Source organism: Chiloscyllium punctatum, chromosome 38, assembly GCF_047496795.1.
Source record: "Chiloscyllium punctatum isolate Juve2018m chromosome 38, sChiPun1.3, whole genome shotgun sequence".
Classification (NCBI taxonomy): Eukaryota; Metazoa; Chordata; class Chondrichthyes; order Orectolobiformes; family Hemiscylliidae; genus Chiloscyllium; species Chiloscyllium punctatum.
In genome coordinates, this window is record NC_092776.1 from 16,424,953 (window position 1) to 16,442,297 (window position 17,345).

Sequence of the window (17,345 nt, forward strand, 5' to 3'; positions counted from 1 at the left end):
AAGTGTTCTGACAGTGAAGGTGGACTCTGTACTGAACCTGTACAAACATTGCAGAATTGCATTTAATTAGCAACTAATTGGGTAGATCAGAGGACATGTGTCAAGCAGTTCAGGACTCTGGTCAAGCTGACCATAAGATCACTAAGACTCAAAGGATTATGTCCCAGGAAAGTCACCATGTGCAGAAGTTGAGTGACTATGGGCAACTGAGTTATGGTGAAAGTTTAATATAGACCTGGAAGGAAGTGAATGGGAGAGGACCTTACAGCGAAAAACAGTGCTGTATATAGGTCAGTACTGAACATTATTTCATGTTACAATATGTTCCATACTGCAGGAGAAGAGATCCAGACAGAAATTGAGAATGAGAAAACTCAGATCAATAACAGAGTGACCTACAGATGATGAGGAGAAGGGCAGACTTTTGGATGTTTAGCAACTGGTTGAGGCAGTGGTGCGGTAGTCACCTCACTGGTCTCGTAATCTAGCACTCCAAGCCAATACCTTGAGGACAAGGGTTCAAGTCCCATTGTGGGCAGCTGCTGACATTTGAATTCAGTAAAATCTGGAACGGAGGGCTGACCCAATAGTGGTTGTTGTAAAAGCCCAACTGGTTCATTAATGCCCCCTTAGAGAAGGAAATCTGCCATCCTTCCCTGGTGTGGTCTACATGTGACTCCAGGCCCACGGCAATGTGGTGATTTTTAATTGCTCTCTGGGATAGGCAATAAATGCTGGCTAGTCTGTGATACCCAATTCCCAGGGACAAATAACAAAGAAAGGATTATACAATAAGCAATGAGAGGCTAGGATGAAGTAGATAGGCTGAGAAGCCTCCCTGACTTGGATTCCTTACATTCTCTTTGTGAATGTTAGAGGCTTGGTGATCCTTCAGGCCTCTGAGAAATCACAAAGTAGATATTCAGAATAGGTGAACCTCATCAGCCATTCTTCTCCATGTGAATTGGCCTGATGCTGAAACCAGTCTGATTTTCAATAACTAAATTTAGCAGCCACTATAATCCTGAAACATATCGAGTGTGACACCAGGTTAGGTAAGTGGTAGGAAACCAGCTGGCTGCCTCAGTCCCTTTGTGTTGTTAAAGGCAGTCTCGCACGCTCAACCTCCCTCCCTCGATCTCCTTTCTCACTGCCTTGCATGCTGACTGAGCAGAATGACATGGGACTTTCCACTTTGTAAATATTTGCTCAGTTATATTCGCATCAGTTTGCCAACTGAGTTTCGTGTGAACACACATTCCTACAGAAGGTCAGGATGTGAGCATTTTGAATCTTACAGTAGAGTACAGATTGCTTAGAACTGATGTGGGGAACTACTGTGGCCTTGAATTTGATGGTCTTTCAATTCTTTATGTGGATTGTTAAAATAAAAGGGAAGCCCTATGATATCAAGTGATTAAATGATCCTTGCAGTAATTTGAGAGCAGCATTGAATGAGGTAGATATTACTCTCCCAGTGAAGTTACTTTCTGTGGTTTACCAACATACCACAGGAGCTGCTGGGATTAATACCCATTAACTCTCCTTCTGCTGGAATCTACGGGTGTCTGTGTTACTGGGGCTTAACCCTAGGAACCAGGAGCCTTGAGAGAAACACCCACAACTGGGTTTTCCCTGATCGTTTGGATCTGTACAAGATCAGCTTAGCCCCATTAGCTGATTTGCGGCAAATGTTCCTCATCCAGTTTCCATTCCTTTGGTCCATGAGGTTTAGATTAGACTACTTACAGTGTGGAAACAGGCCCTTCGGCCCAACAAGTCCACACCGCCCCGCCGAAGCGTAACCCACCCATACCCCTACATCTACATTTACCCCTTACCTAACACTATGGGCAATTTAGCATGGCCAATTCACCTAGCCTGCACATCTTTGGACTGTGGGAGGAAACCGGAGCACCCGGAGGAAACCCACGCAGACACGGGGAGAACGTGCAAACTCCATACAGTCAGTCGCCTGAGGCGGGAATTGAACCCGGGTCTCAGGCGCTGTGAGGCAGCAGTGCTAACCACTGTGCCACCGTGCCGCCCGTGTTGACTTGCTGAAGTTCAGTCCAATGCATTGCAACACAGTTTGGGCAGGAGGAAACACCCTTTTGAGGTTAAAGGTTGTGTGATTAGGAGTCACACCAGGAAAACAGTACAGTATCCAGTAAACAGTGTAATACTGACAGATTCTAGAACTGTCAGAGGGTCAGTATTGAGGGCATGCTACACGGTCGGAGGGTCAGTACTGAGGGAGTGCTGCGCTGTCAGAGCGTCAGTACTGAGGGAGTGCTGCACTGTCGGAGGGTCAGTACTGAGGGTGTACCACACTGTCAGAGGGTCAATACTGAGGGAGTGCTGCACTGGCAGAGTGTCAGCACTGAGGGAGTGCTGCACTGTCGGGGATGGCGGGGGGGGGGGGTCAGTACTGAGAGAATACTGCACTGTCAAGGGTCAGTACTGAAGGATTACTGCACTGTTGGAGGGTTGGCACTGAGGGAGTACTGCATCATCTAGGGTCAGCACTGAGGAGTACTGCTCTGTCAAGGTCAGAGCTGAAAGAGTACTGCACTGTTGAGGCTCAGCACTGAGGGAGTACTGCACTGTCAGAGGGTCAGTACTGAGGGAGTGATACACTGTCAGAGGCTCTGTATTAAGGATGTCTATCACTGTTGAAGGTCAATGCTGAGTGAGCGCCTCACTGTCAGTGGGTCTGTACTGATGGAGTGCTAGACTGTTGGTTGGTCAGTGCTAAGTGACTACCTCACTGTCAGTGGGTCAGTGCTGAGGGATTGCTGTTCTGTCAGAGGGTCAATGCTGTTTAAATGATTTATCAGAACTTAGTGTCGCTAAAACTACTGTAGCATTCAGCACAGATCTCAAATCATCAAAGCAGTCTGACATTCTCTTGCCTATTCAAATTTCTTGCCTTTCTTTAATAAACATGCCAAAGAAGTCTCCGCATGGCTAAAAGTTGGAATGAATCTCTGATAAAATCCCCTCATATATTGCAAAAGTTTGTGTCTTATCTTAAACATCAGAAATTCCAAGATATTTTTGTCTGTCTGGATTCTCTTGGTCTTGTCTCAAATTGTTTGGCCTGAATTCACTTTTAGCCAAATTTATGCCTAAGTTGCCTCTTTTTAAACAATGAAAAGTTCATTGAAATTTTGTTAATGTTTCACCCAAGTATGCTCAAACACAACCAATCTCTTCATGACATTGTTGGTTCATTTTTTGAAAATTTGTTCAGACTTTTTCATTTCAAATGGCATGATCTTACATTGATAAAGTCCATCTGACATTAGAAAAGCTGATATTTCTTTGGCTGTGCGAGTCAGTGCAACATGTCAATATCCCACTAATAAATCAATTTTTGTCATAAACCATATTTGTCCAATCTTTTCTGTTCAATCCTCCAAACTTGAAATAAGATATGAATCTGCCTTTGTTATTATGTTGACTTTGTGATAATTGGTACATGCCATTGTGATCCATCTGTTTTCCATAGATGAGCTGAAACAACTATGAATGTGTTCAGTAATGCCATTGTCCATCATGAACCTATTCTTTTCTCTCACTTGAACTAGTTTCTCAGGTTTGTGCCTGTAAGGATGTTGTAATATAGGTATCCATCACATTAACATCATTCAAAGATGTTTTTCCTGGCCAATTTACAGAAATTGACTTGTGAGTCCATAACAGCTTTTGTAAGTCATTTTGATAGTTTTCTGGAAGATAAAAAGTCATGCTCGCTAATGCTTTAAACACCTCCATATAATCCATTCTAATCTCTGGAGCACTGACTTGCAAATTTTCAATTTCTGATTCATTTTCCAGTTTTTCTGGTGTTTTTATTTCAGTCCCTATTTCTTTCACTACTGTAAATACACTTCTGTTCTGACCATCCTCCCTGCTGTAGAATTGCTGAAAGGTATTAAAGTGATGCGCTTGTTGATTTCTTCTCTGAACTGGAATAGTCATTACATAGTTCACATCATTAAGTTGCATTTTGATTTGACAAAGTCTAGTGAACCTTACTTATAATGATTCCTGGGAGACAGGTAACAATACAATCACGTCTCCAGAGTTAAAATTCTGAGTTGTGGTCTTTTAATCTACTCTAGTTTTCATTGTTCTTTGAGAGCTTTTTGCACACCCGACAAACTTTGGCTAGTTTGCCTGAGAACTTGACACATAGTTTGGAAATGCAAGCCCTGAGATTTGATTTGGACATTTTTCTTTAATTCATTTCAGAGTTTCTTTAACCTCATCCCTGTATGTCAGTTCAAAAGGGTTCAATTCTGTGGACTCTTTAGGGATCCCTAATGGCAAAAAGCATCAAGAGAATTGCTTTATCCCAATTGTCAGTAAAGTCCTGACAAGAAAGTCTAATCATGGTTTTTCATATATAGTTGGATGTCATCTTTCCAACGTTCTTTGCAATTATGAAGCTAAGCTTTTATTCTCAAACTAATCATTATTTATTTGAATATTCATGACATAAAATTTGAACCTTGATCTGATTTTATGTCTTTGGGTAAACTGTACTTGGTAAAATAAGTAAAATGATTCTGTCCACAGATTCCTTAGCCTTGGGAATTCTTGTCAAAACGTTGTTAAATTGTTAAAAGATACTGATTCTCACTCCAGGTTTTAGGGAAGGGTATTCTACCATCTTTTAAAATCATAATGAACAATTCATCAAAAGCTGTTGTTGGAATTAAAAACTCGGGTTTAATTGATGTTTGAGGCTTCTCCATATATAGTATGTTGAACCATATTTCACCATATCTTTAGTTAATCCTGGTCATTAAAAATCTTTTAGTATTTTAGCAAGTTTTTCTAATCTTAAGTGACCTGACCTTGGAATTTTGCGAGTCACTTATAAAATCTCATTATGATACACAAATGGAACTACCAAATGATGGGTTACTTCCCATTCCTCATCAGTTGGTATTTGAGGTGATCTCCATTTCCTCTTTAACACTGTCTCTCTTAAATAATAATGCTTTGGTTTAGATTCTGATTTCTTTTCTGAGTATGGTATTTGGTGCATCTTTCCTTCAAACCAGGATGCATCTACTCTACTTCTAGTAGAGAAAAGAGTTAAGTACGTCAAACTTAATCTCTTTATGTTCACTCTTTTAGATTAGATTCACTACAGTGTGTAAACAGGCCCTTCAGCCCTACAAGTCCACACTGCCCCTCCGAAAAGAAACCCACCCAAACCTATTCCCCTACCCTATATTTACCCCTGACTAACACACCTAACACTGTGGGCAATTTAACATGGCCAATTCACCTGACTTGAGTTTTGGAAAATAATGGCAGATAACTGCACCTTTTCTCATAGATTTCTCCCTTCCTGTCTAATTTTATGGACATACAATCTAGTCAGGGAATAATCAAGGACATTCCCCATGAAAACATCAGTTTGTTTTCCCTCCATTGATTGATCCACCAATCTCACTGAAGCCAATATTACTGATCCAGCTAGGTCATTCCACACGATAAAATCCATTCGTTCTATTGTTCTCTGTTGTATTACTCCAACTACAACTTATCCATTTACTAAATCACAGAACCCTGTGTGATTTCTCTGTACATCTCCAATTGTTATTTTATTTCCTTCATTAACCCCCCTGGAAGACAAAATATATTGTCAGCAAGGAAAAGTGACTTACTTGCTCTAGTGCCAAGATTTTTCTTGATTTATTTCCTTAATTAGAAAAATAATGAAATATCTCTTCCTTTGAAATTAAAATATTTAGAAACTCTGGTGATCTGACTCTTTTCAGCAATCATTGAGGAAGAATTTTGTTGGCTACCCTTAACCATCTCTCCCTTCCTATTAGGTTCTGATGGAACCTGTTCCATCTGTAGCATTGCTATGTTTGTAATACCCATTTCTTTACTGGATTGCACCCTTTTCTGAAGATTCCTTAGATATTCCTGTTACAGCAATTAGTGTCTCATTTAATTACGACAATAGGTTTTGTTATGTCCAATCTTATTACAATGGAAGCATGTTATTTTCTTTATATCACCTTTAGGTTCTAGCCTTTCTCCTTTATTATTTTGGCATCCTTCTATTTGTTCCCCAATATCTTTTTCAACCCCAGATTTTCTATTCCTCCAATTTCCTGTGGATTTCAATATGACCATTTCCCACATGGAACTGTCAATGTGAAATATCATAGCTGCCAAAAGTTCTGCATCTCAGATATTTGATAGTTGACACTTGTCAAAATATGTCTTAAGGGTTCCTGGAATCGTACTTCTGAATTCTTCCATTATCATGTTTCCACTAATTTTCTCAATTTTTCTCTAATCTCAGTGGTTGAAATCATTGATTCCATACCATTTATTTTTCCTCTGCAGGTTCTAAAAATGTCTGATTAGGTTTCTTTCGTATAGACCTAAATTTTAATTGATAAGGACCAAGCTCTTAAGCATTGAATATTGTTCTCTTAACAGCTTCATAGTCTGCAGATTGCTCTTCTGACAAACTGGTGTATATGTTAATAGCTGTTCAGACACTCTGTAACATTAAGGCCCTAGCATCTTACCAGCTATCTTTTCAAATTAGGTGAAATATCTTTCAACTCCATCCTCTGTAAATTTAGATACTAAACATAAATTTTTAGTTAAATGAATCAGAATTATCCACCGGCAACCACCTCTTTTTTCTGCCTTTGCTCTAAGCTTCTCTCTAACTCATGCTTTGTGATTTCCTTTTCTTTGGAATTTAAGCATTTTCCATTTCAACTCTTTGGATTTCTTTTTATTTTTCTTGCTCCTCGCTTTCCAATTCAAGCTTTCATACTTCCATATTTCTTTCCATTTCTCTTGCTTCTGTTTTTCTTTATTCCCCAATTTCTCTTTACTTCTAATTCTTTTCTTTCCATTTCCAATCAAATCGAAGATAATTCGAGCAGTGACATATCAATTTCAGGGGTTCCCTTCTATTAGTCCTCAATGTTGGGTAATCATACTAAGCATCCTATCCTTAAAAGATCCTGCTTTTGTTCTACCTCCAATTTATCCACTGAACCTCTCAGTGTTGCCTGAAAGATTTCAAATAGATTTTCTATTCCGAGAGGAGTCTTACAGTCAAAGCCAGTTCGAAAGTTGAATCGTGTAAGATACTTCACATAGATTCCTGTATGGTCAGTACCTTCATGAACTCATTTTTAAAGATTCACTGATCCCTGTCAAATTCAACAGTTTTCTAACCTGCCAAGAGCTGCCATGTCTTTATGATCCCAGCTGATGTTAGTACTGGACAAATCAGATCCCAGAATGAAACGTGGTTTAATTGACCATAAGTTTGAGTTTTGCAAGTTGATTTTCATTGTGGTTAGCCACAAAACACATTCACAAGTGGCTGCCAATGTACCTTGAACAAAAGAACATAAGGTTTATTGCCCTTTTTTTAGAACTGCATTATGCATACATAACAACTTGGAAAACATTTGACATAAACAGCAAAATTACATATTCATACCATTCAATCCCAGTGCAGTACCACTCATAGAATCCCTACAGTGTGGAAGCAGGCTATTCAGCCCAAACCAACCCTCTGAAGAGCATCCCACCCAGCCCCATAATCCTGCATTTGCCAGGCCAATCAACCTAGCCTGCTTATCTTCGAACTATGGGGGGAAAACTGGAGCACCCAAAGGAAACCCATACAGGAGAACACGCAAACTCCACACAGGCAGTTGCCCGAGGGTGGAATTGAACCCAGGTCCCTGTGAGGCAGCAGTGCTAACCACTGAGCCACTGTGTTGCCCACCTATTATTGCTTTTTAATTTCATACCAAGCAAGAGATTGTATTTCCTTTCAGACACTTTCTACATGTTTACAAGGTGTGATTCATTCTTTGACTGTCTCTCCCTGACACCCACAGACACAGGATAACACACTGACAATTCCCACTTGAGCTGTAAAGAAAAATACAGGCTCCTTCCAGTTAGTTTAATTACGTATTGGCTGCCAAGCAGCACATCTGCTGGTATGGATCTCTTCTTCTGAACTGACCCTGCTGCTAGTATGTATATATGTATATGATTGTGTGTGTGTGTGTGTGTGTGTGTGTGTGTGTGTGTGTGTGTGTGTGTGTGTGTGTGTGTGTGTGTGTGTGTGTGTGTGTGTGTGTGTGTGTTACTTTTTCAGTATTGTAAATAAAAAACTTAATAAATACTTCAGCAATTATCCGATGAGATGGCTTCTCTCTTCATTTCGCTGAAATTATATGATTTCTTGGAATTGCTGTTTTGATCCAGTGGTTAAAAAATAGGTTTCTGATCCTTTAAAAAAGAAAAGGTCTGTGTCAACTAAAACTTACTTCTGTTTTAGAACCAAGTTCCCAAATTAATAAAAAACAATAATAAATAATTGTACTATAGAAACTCCTTCACAATTGTCAGAGGGGCAGCATTGAGGGAATGTTGCACCATTGGTGGGTCAGAACTGAAGTAGTGCTGTACTGTCAGAGGATCAATAGTGAGGGAACACCACACAATTGGGAGGTCAGCACTGAGGGGCACTGCACAGTCAGGGGGTCACTACTGAGGGAGTGTTGCATCATCAGAAGGTCAGTCCTGAGGGAGTGCCCATTTTTAATATCTCTTTCCCCTTTCTTTACAGCTGATTATGAAATGAGTGGTGTACGCAATTATCAGAAGTTGAATCACGAAGATTGCATGGACAGTGGTATGTAGACTCTGCTGCTTCTGGTTTTATTCTGAGGGTTACTGTATAAAACAAATCACATCTGAGAGTGTTGACTGGAAAAATTGCAAGGAAATTTGACTAGTTGAAGTAGAATTACCAACACGGAGAGATGACATGTTGGATCACATACAGGCTATGGTCCTGACTTGGAGGGTCGGCTTGGAACCAGAGTGATTTCTGGAGTGGACTGATTATGTGGGATTTTCGAACTAGATATGTTACTCTGATATGTGGTTAACCACGTCTCCAATCCCCCGAACAGGTATCTTTGAAATAGAGAACAGCAGAAACAGGAAGATAGACGGTGGAGGCTACTCAGACAATGGTAAGAAGCCATTTGGTAATGGGCCTTGTGTGCAATTGAAACATAATGTTGGAAGGATGTAATGGGACAATAGATTAGCCCAATGATGAGTCAATGATTGGGCTGTGGTGAACAGAGATTTTTAGGATGCAGAAAGAGGACAGGTGAGACAGCATGATTTACCCTTAGTTACTATGATTCCCATGCCTGAATCAGTAACATTCTCCACGTATGTCAGGACACTAGTATTAGATGCACTGACCTACCTGAGTGATCACTGACTGCTGGTGATACAAATCCATGTTCCACTTTCCCCAGTTCGCATGTGCTTTGAGCAGATTAAAGTCTCACTCAATCCGAAATAGATGTTCTTGGGCCTGCATGAAACCTGTTGGTCTTCCAGTGCAAAGGGTTATCTTTGACTGAGTGTTGCAGGCTGGTACAGTCCAGGACTACGCACTGAGGAATGCACTAAAGCTTGGGTCAGATATCACCATGGCGCCACCATGATAAACACCACCACCTGAAGCCTTTCTGCCTTGATGTCCCATGGCTCTGTTGTTTTGCCACCTTAAAGAACATCTTGTATCCTGTACTGGAATTTGAATAGTTTATCCTCATATTTTGTAAGTGTTACAATTTTTGCTTTTGGATTGAGACAACTAAGACTGCAATTTTCAAATGAGAAATGGAACATTTAAATTATATTTTCCGTAATGTCCAGCTTGAACAGTTTTGGAATTAGCTTTTGGATAATTTATGAATAAAATATGTTTCTAAAAATAAATAAAATCACTCCGTTGTTGAGGGGCTAGGTTGATGGCTCCTGACACACAGTGAATTGGATCCTCAAACAGATAGCATCAAGTCCAAAGGTTTCCAGCCTTAAAGTTCCTTTTGCCACCTGCTGCTGCTTGGTTTTATCACGCTGGTTTCTTCAGTAACTGATTGTTAATTTTTGTACCTCTATTTCAATGTACTTGTGGCCAATTTGCCATCTTCTACTCTCTGTAAACTCTAAAACCTTGCTGTCCTCGAATGCTAACTTGATGCCAGGCCAACTCACCCATTGCCTTGTACTTCCTGAACTACCTGGCAACATCTCAATTTTAAAATGCCCATCTTTGTTTTCGGATTTCTCCGTGGCCTTGCCCCCCCTCCATTTCTTAGTAATATCCTCCAACCCAGAAGTCTCACAACACCAGGTTATATTCCAACAGATTTGTTTAAAGTCACAAGCTTTTGGAACACTGCTCCTGAGGATTTTAAATAAACCTGTTGGACTATAATCTGGAGTTGTGTGACTTTTGACTTTGTCCACCCCAGTCCAACACTAGCATCTCCATGTCATCTCATCCAACCCCACAACCTTCCAGGATCTCTCTACTCCTCCAACCTGGTCTCGTGCATTCCCACATTTTAACTATTCCACCACTGGAGGCTGTGTCTTCAGATGCCTGGGTCCCAAGCTCTGGGTTTCCCTCCCCAAACCTCTCCATCCCCCCGACTGTACCTCTCTCTCTTTTCTTTCAGATATCTTTTAAACCTAGCTTTTTGTCTTTTCTTCAAATATCTCCTTTTGTGGCTCAATGTTTTTAAAACAAAGTTCCATTGAAACATCTTCTGCACTATGGGCGGCACAGTGGTTAGCACTGCTGCCTCACAGCGCCAGAGGCCTAGGTTCAATTCCCGCCTCAGGTGACTGACTGTGTGGAGTTTGCACATTCTCCCCATGTCTGCATGGGTTCCTCCGGGTGCTCCGGTTTCCTCCCACAGTCCAAAAATGTGCAGGTTAGGTGAATTGGCCATGCTAAATTGTCCGTGGTGTTAGGTGAAGGGGTAAATGTAGGGGAATGGGTCTGGGTGGGTTGCTCTTCGGAGGGTCAGTGTGGACTTGTTGGGCTGAAGGGCCTGTTTCCACACTGTAAGTAATCTAATCTAATCTTGCTGTGTTTTGCTGTGTTGTAATCGCTACATAAATTCCAATTGTTGTTGTTAATCAATCATTTCATTCTTATGTTGCAGTTGTCACAGAGGTGATAACAACAAAAGTGACCTCACTCCCACCACGTGAGTATCTCTGCAGAAGTTTTGGAATAATGGAATTGGGATATTAGGATTACATAGTGGGAATTACTGGACAGAAAGTCTGGTTATGCTCCTGTATAGAAATGAACAAGGAAATGTCTGCTCTGAGGATGAACTCAAGGAGTGATTAAGGGCCATTAAGGTTCCTTTCCAAGTATCTCCATTTACCTTCTCATTTGCTCATAGTCTAACACTCTGTCTCACTCCAGCTGACATTTTCTCTGTCACCCTGTTTCCCTGACTGCACCCCTCTTGCCATTTTCTTAGTGTTTCATTAAACCCACTATCGTGTTCAATTGAGATATTCAAAAGGACATTGGATGATTCATTGAATAGAATCAATGCGCAAGGTAAAGACAGAAGAATGGGACTTAGTCCTGATGCTCATTTCGCCAGTGCAGAGACAATGGGCTGAAGGGGTTCCTTTGGGCATCCTTCTGCGATTCAGCCCTGGTAAGAGTCTGGTGAATTTAAGCTGCACTCCTGAGGTCAATAAGTTTTCTTGAAGGTTTGCTGCCTAGAGCTGTACACATTTCTCCAGGTGTGAACTAAGTAGTGCTCCGTGTAGCTGAAGCATAACTTGCCCTCCCCTGATCTTCCTTTTGTTTGTTTCCTGCAGGAGGCACTTACAGTAGCACTGGCTCTTCCTCGCGACGCCAGGTTGTCACAGGAGGGGCTGGTACAGAGGGCACCATAACCAGCTATAACAGCACACGTAAGTAACACAATGGAGGAGGCAGGAGAGGGACAGCAGCGAAAGAGAATATGGAGGAGAGAACAGATAGATGGGGAGAAGATAGAGGGAGAGAGCCTCAGTATAGTAAGTGAGAGAATAAAGGATAGATATTAGAGAATGAGAGTTGGTGGGGGAGATTTTGAGAGAGGGACAGATGTGTGAAAGAGACACAAAGACTGGGATGAGGCGAGTGAGATTGAGCAAGAAAGGGAAGACACAGAGTTGGAGACAGACAGAAAGAGATTGAGAGACAGTGAAAAGGAGAGGGAGAGAGACAGAAAAAGAGGCGAGAGACGGAGGAAGAGAGGCCAGGAGAGAGTGTGGGAGAATGAGCATGAGGCATGAGGGGGCAGTTGGCGGCACCCCATTCGTGCCCTCAATTGCCCCCCCCCCCACCGATTGAGGCAAATTGAGGTACCACTCAGTAACGCAGCAGAGAGGGCAGCCTGGTTTTAATAGTCAGAAAGGGCGAACACTTTTCTCACTTGTGAAACATCAAAGGCAGAGGTTGGAGGGGGCCTTTCAGGTGGTTGTTAATCGATCAGTTAAGGGTCTGTATTGGTCAAGAAGATCAAACGTGGCATTGCCACCCCACATCTGAATTGGCAGGAAGGGGACAGGTATTTCTGGAGCATTAATCTGACCAATGACTTTCTTCACCTTCCACGTCACTTCCAGGGAGGGAAAAGTTCTGTTGTCACCTCCTGGGACACCTGTCTCAAGAGTTCGTCTCTGTCTATCTGTCCTTGCTAAATCAATTCTGATTAATGAGGTGAACGTTGATGCAAATGTTTATCATAATAATGCTGTAAGCCTGCTTATTTGCCAACAGAGGGACGAGGCACTACCGGGGGATATTCACGTACCCGATTTCCCAGTTCCACACTTTCCATTTCACCAGATACAACGTTGGAACGGAAAACGTTTGTCAGCCGGAATGGAGGATACGAGGGTATGTGGAGCAGAGTGAACTGTGACTGACAACACAGAGAGACTGGGAGAGGGAGAGACAGGCAGAGGGAGACAGAGAGAATTTCAGAGACAAAAACACTTAGGGAGGGAGAGAGCAAGACCAAAACAAACAGTCAGGTCGGTAGAGACAGAAAGACAGGAAGACAGAGATAGAGAGACAGGAGAGATACAAATAGACTCAGGGAGAGACAGAAAGAGAGATCTTAGAGCGAGAGAGACTGAAGGAAAGAGAGAGGGAGAAAGAGAAATAGAGAAACAGAGAGCGGGAGGAACAAAGAGAGAGGTAGAAATGCAGGGAGACACAGTCAGATAGGCAGATGAGGGAGAGAGAGAACGAGAGAGTAAGAGAGAAAAATGAAGAGATAGAGAGAAACTCGGTGAGAGAGAGAAACAGAGACAGAGAGAGGATGACAGAAAATGAAATCAAGAGAGACAGTAAATAGGAGAACTTGGTGGAAAGAAAGAGTAAGGAAAATAATGAAATTAAGAGCAAGAGACAGATTCAGGCTGATAATGTTGAATGCAAGCTGCTGAGGAGCTGACTTGAAATAAATGTTTTCTTTTCTTTTCAGGAAGTTCCAGTGGCAATTCCTCCCCAGAATTCTCTCGAAAAGAATTCAGTAAGAAGATCCAATTTGAATTCCTTTTGTATTCTGTGCTCCAATTAATAAAGGCCAGGATGCTGACTAGTTTACCAACTCCTCTCTTAACCTGTCATATCTCCTTCATTTGATTAAGGCAGATATACCTCTAGTCCCTATGCTTCCGAACCCTCTTTATCTTATATTACCCTTCAATACACTTCCTTCCAAGGTGTACCACTTCATATTTCTTCACATTGAACTTCACCTGCCCCCTGTCAGCCCTTTCACCAATGGCCTATGCCCTTTTGAAGTTCTACACTGTCCTTCTCACAATTTATAATGCTTCCAAGTCTTGTATGTTCTGAAAAATGTTGAAATTGTGCCCTGTACACAAAGGTTTATGTCATTAATATACATCAGGAAGAATATGGGGTATAATATTGGCCACATGGAATTTCCCTACAAGCCCATCTAACCCGAAAAATATCCATTAACCATTACTCTCCGTCACTCAGCTAAATTTTGTATCCATGTTCCTACTGATCCTTTTATTTCACAAGCTCTAACTATGCTCACAGGTCCATTGTGTCTCATTGTATCAAGTATCTTCTGGTATTCCATGTACACCACATCAACAACATTGTCCTTATCAACCCTCTCTGTTACCTCATCAAAAAAAGCTTAAGCAAGTTAGTTAAGCACAATTTGCACTGAACAAGTCCATGCTAATTGTTTCTTGTTCATCAACCTCCAAATGTCTATGTAACTATTAATTTTGTCTTGAATTATTCCTCCTATGATATTCTCCACAAATGATGTTAAACTGATTATACTTAAGTATACTTAAGAGGGAAATCAGGACAGCAAAAGTGGACATGAGATAGCATTGTCAAATAGAGTTAAGGAAAATCCAAAGAGATTCTATAAGTTCATTAAGGGCAAAAGAGTAACAAAGGAGAGAATACTAACTGATATCTTATTGCTTGTTTTCAGGTACCTCAAACACTAGGGGGAGGAGTCAGAGTCGAGGTAAGACAACACCTGCCCTGTTTGCCAATGGTTGATACTGTGTCCATTACGTTCTTTAGCCTACAAAGGCATTGTTGTGGTTCTCAAAGTAGCAATCTGTCTGTGTTTCTGACACAGGTCTCAGGTGTGAATTCCAACTGCAACCTGACTGCACTCAGCATCTCTGACTTGCTCAGTGGATCACCCTGTCACCTGAAATTAGGTGGTTTGGGATTGTAATACACTTCTGAGACATGACTCTAAACACAGGCTAACACTCACGGTTCAGTTCGAAGGGAGCCCAGCATAGTTGGGGATTCAGTATTGAGGGAGTGCTGTATTGTCAGGGAGTTAGTATTGGGGGAGTGCTCGACTGTCAGAGGATCAGTAGTGAGTAATTGTCATACTGTCGGAGGATAAGTACTGAGGTAGCACTACACGGTTGGGAGGTCCAGTACAAAAGGAGTCCTGCACTAACAGAAAGTCAATACTGAGGGAGTGCTGCGGTCAGAGTGTCAATGCTGAGGGAGCATTGCACTGTCAGAGGGTCAGTACTGAGGGAGTGCTGCACTGTCAGAGGGTCAGTACTGAGGGAGTGCTGCACTGTCAGAGGGTCAGTACTGAGGGAGTGCTGCACTGTCAGAGGGTCAGTACTGAGGGAGTGCTGCACTGTCAGAAGGTCAGTACTGAGGGAGTGCTGCACTGTCAGAGGGTCAGTACTGAGGGAGTGCTACTTTCTTAGAAGGTCGTCACTGGGGAAGTGGTGCACAGTCTCTTTGTTGAGCTGATTATTTTTGATCTTGAGGCATTATTTCAAAGCAGACTGTGATATTATACCTCAGATAGGCAATAAAGCCTGGTGCTGGAGTCGCGTGATTACACATTTACAAACTTCACACATCAACAAGAACTACATAGCTACAGCTCCAATCCACCCTTGACAGTTTCGACATGCCCCAGATGTGAGCCAGTTAAAACCCATCTGGATTTGTGTGGAATAATAAAATAAAATTTATTACCAGCATGAAGAAAGACACACAAATAATGTGGAGGAGCTCTCATCCGAATAATTTTCCCCCTGAATTGTATTCTACTACGTTAAAGGTAGTGTATAAATGTAAATGCTGCTAATTGTGGAAATGTTGAGATGGTGTGAGGTTTCAAACTGTCCTAACCATAATGATTGTTGCTGAGCAGGGTGAGTGAGGGACAATATAAACAGCAGAGACTGTACTACCTTCTTCCACTGAATAATTAGAGCTCATTGTGTTTCAGAGAGTGCAATCCGGGCCCGGCTACAGAGTGCTTCACCATCCGGACGATGTAAGTACCACTTCCACCTGTCGGCAAATTCTGGACCACCGTGGGAAGAGGGTTGGGTCTAATAGGATGGGACCCAATTTCCCAGCCTTTGTTGTATCGATTCTCACTTCTCCCTCCCTCTGTGTGAACCCCCTCCCTGGGAGGAGGTGCATGTTTGCGCATGTATGCTGGTGCATGTGTGTGTGGTCTGCAACTCTCAGATACGGCCTCCCCTTGTTACATTCCCAGCCCCCCAGGATAAATACTGGGATGTTCCTCACGTTCTGATTTGTCACAATATTGTACTGAATGGCTTTTTACTACTTCATGTCTCAGGAGAAAATGAGCTTGGAGACATTGCTGCTCTTACCTGTAACGTGAGTGGATTCCCTCACTTCTAGATCAGGGTGTTGTACCCTGGAGGTCCCAGGTTCTGATTGGTCCTGTTTTGTTGCTGTATTCAGGGACAGAGTTGGATGATGTGAAGCGATTGTTGAAAGGTAGCCGGTCGGCCAGCATCAGTCCACCTCGCACAGCCACAAACACCCTGCCATACCCCAAAAAGGCCGTGGTGGAAACCAAGATGGTGAGCGCAAGCACACAGTCAGGTGAGTGAGTGTCTGGACTGAGGTCAGTGTAGGCTTACTGTAACTTACCTGATTTTAATCCCAAAATGAACCTGAGCTGTTTTGTTTGTTTTTTATGTAGTCTATGACCTCTTTATATTTCTTGCCAAATGCACCACCCCATACTTATCTATATTGTGAAAACATGCACACAAGCACAAATAAACCTGACTCTTATTCCTAAATCAGTCAGCAACTTTCTTCAGGTGAAATATTGAATCTCTTGATCTCCTTTTCTTTCTCACTTCCTTCCTTGGTCTCTGTCAATCTCTTTCCATCTCTCCTTATTTTCTCTGTCCATCCTTCTCTCTGCTTCTCTGTCCCTTTGCCTTGTTTCCCCTTTCCATCCATTCTTGAGAGCTTCTATTTCCCCTTCTGACTAGCGCATTTATGAAACACAGACCTTGTGATGATTGCTCCTCTCCATTTCCTAGTGTCTGGGAGATATGATACTGCTATCCTGAATGCTGCTTTACCCGCCTACATCTGGACTACGTCTGTACCGGCTGGTGGCTCCAACATCGGAGTGACAGAGTATCGCAACAACCTCTCCTCGGCTGGGACACAGGTGTTCAATACAACAGGATCCACCTCTCTACTGGGTAGGTACTAAACCTCGACACCAGAGAATCAACACCTCTCACTTTTCAGAGTCCCTGATCAGGAACAATATATACCCAGCAATTAACAATGTGTATTGTAAAATATATGTTATACCCAGAATCATACTGTTGTCGTATAATGTCCAGTTCATACCCAATAGTACATAGTGTGTTATTATAGAATATGGGTTGTATTATTCCTAATTAAACACTTATTATACTATATAAATATATATATATTCACACAATTATACCCAGTAACACACGGTGTTATTCTGTAATATAGACTGTATTACACCAAGTATCAGTATGTTACTAGATAACACTGTTATACCCAGTGACAGACAGTGTGTTATTATAAAATCCCAGTCACACAC

The 17,345-nt window shown here is 41.9% G+C and overlaps 1 protein-coding gene across 5 annotated transcripts in view; it reads left to right on the plus strand.

Moving 5' to 3' along the window:
- The window catches only part of LOC140463395 (uncharacterized), an 83,515-nt gene that overhangs the window by 4,546 nt on the left and 61,624 nt on the right, over positions 1-17,345 (plus strand). For all 5 annotated transcript variants that reach the window (XM_072557279.1, XM_072557280.1, XM_072557282.1 and 2 more), the window contains exons 2-11: positions 8,660-8,725; positions 9,009-9,071; positions 11,076-11,120; positions 11,758-11,853; positions 12,707-12,826; positions 13,419-13,466; positions 14,424-14,459; positions 15,714-15,761; positions 16,205-16,348; positions 16,801-16,968. In XM_072557279.1, coding sequence (XP_072413380.1) covers positions 8,671-8,725; positions 9,009-9,071; positions 11,076-11,120; positions 11,758-11,853; positions 12,707-12,826; positions 13,419-13,466; positions 14,424-14,459; positions 15,714-15,761; positions 16,205-16,348; positions 16,801-16,968 — 823 coding nt within the window. In that variant the 5' untranslated portion in view covers positions 8,660-8,670. The remainder of the gene's footprint in view (positions 1-8,659; positions 8,726-9,008; positions 9,072-11,075; positions 11,121-11,757; positions 11,854-12,706; positions 12,827-13,418; positions 13,467-14,423; positions 14,460-15,713; positions 15,762-16,204; positions 16,349-16,800; positions 16,969-17,345) is intronic.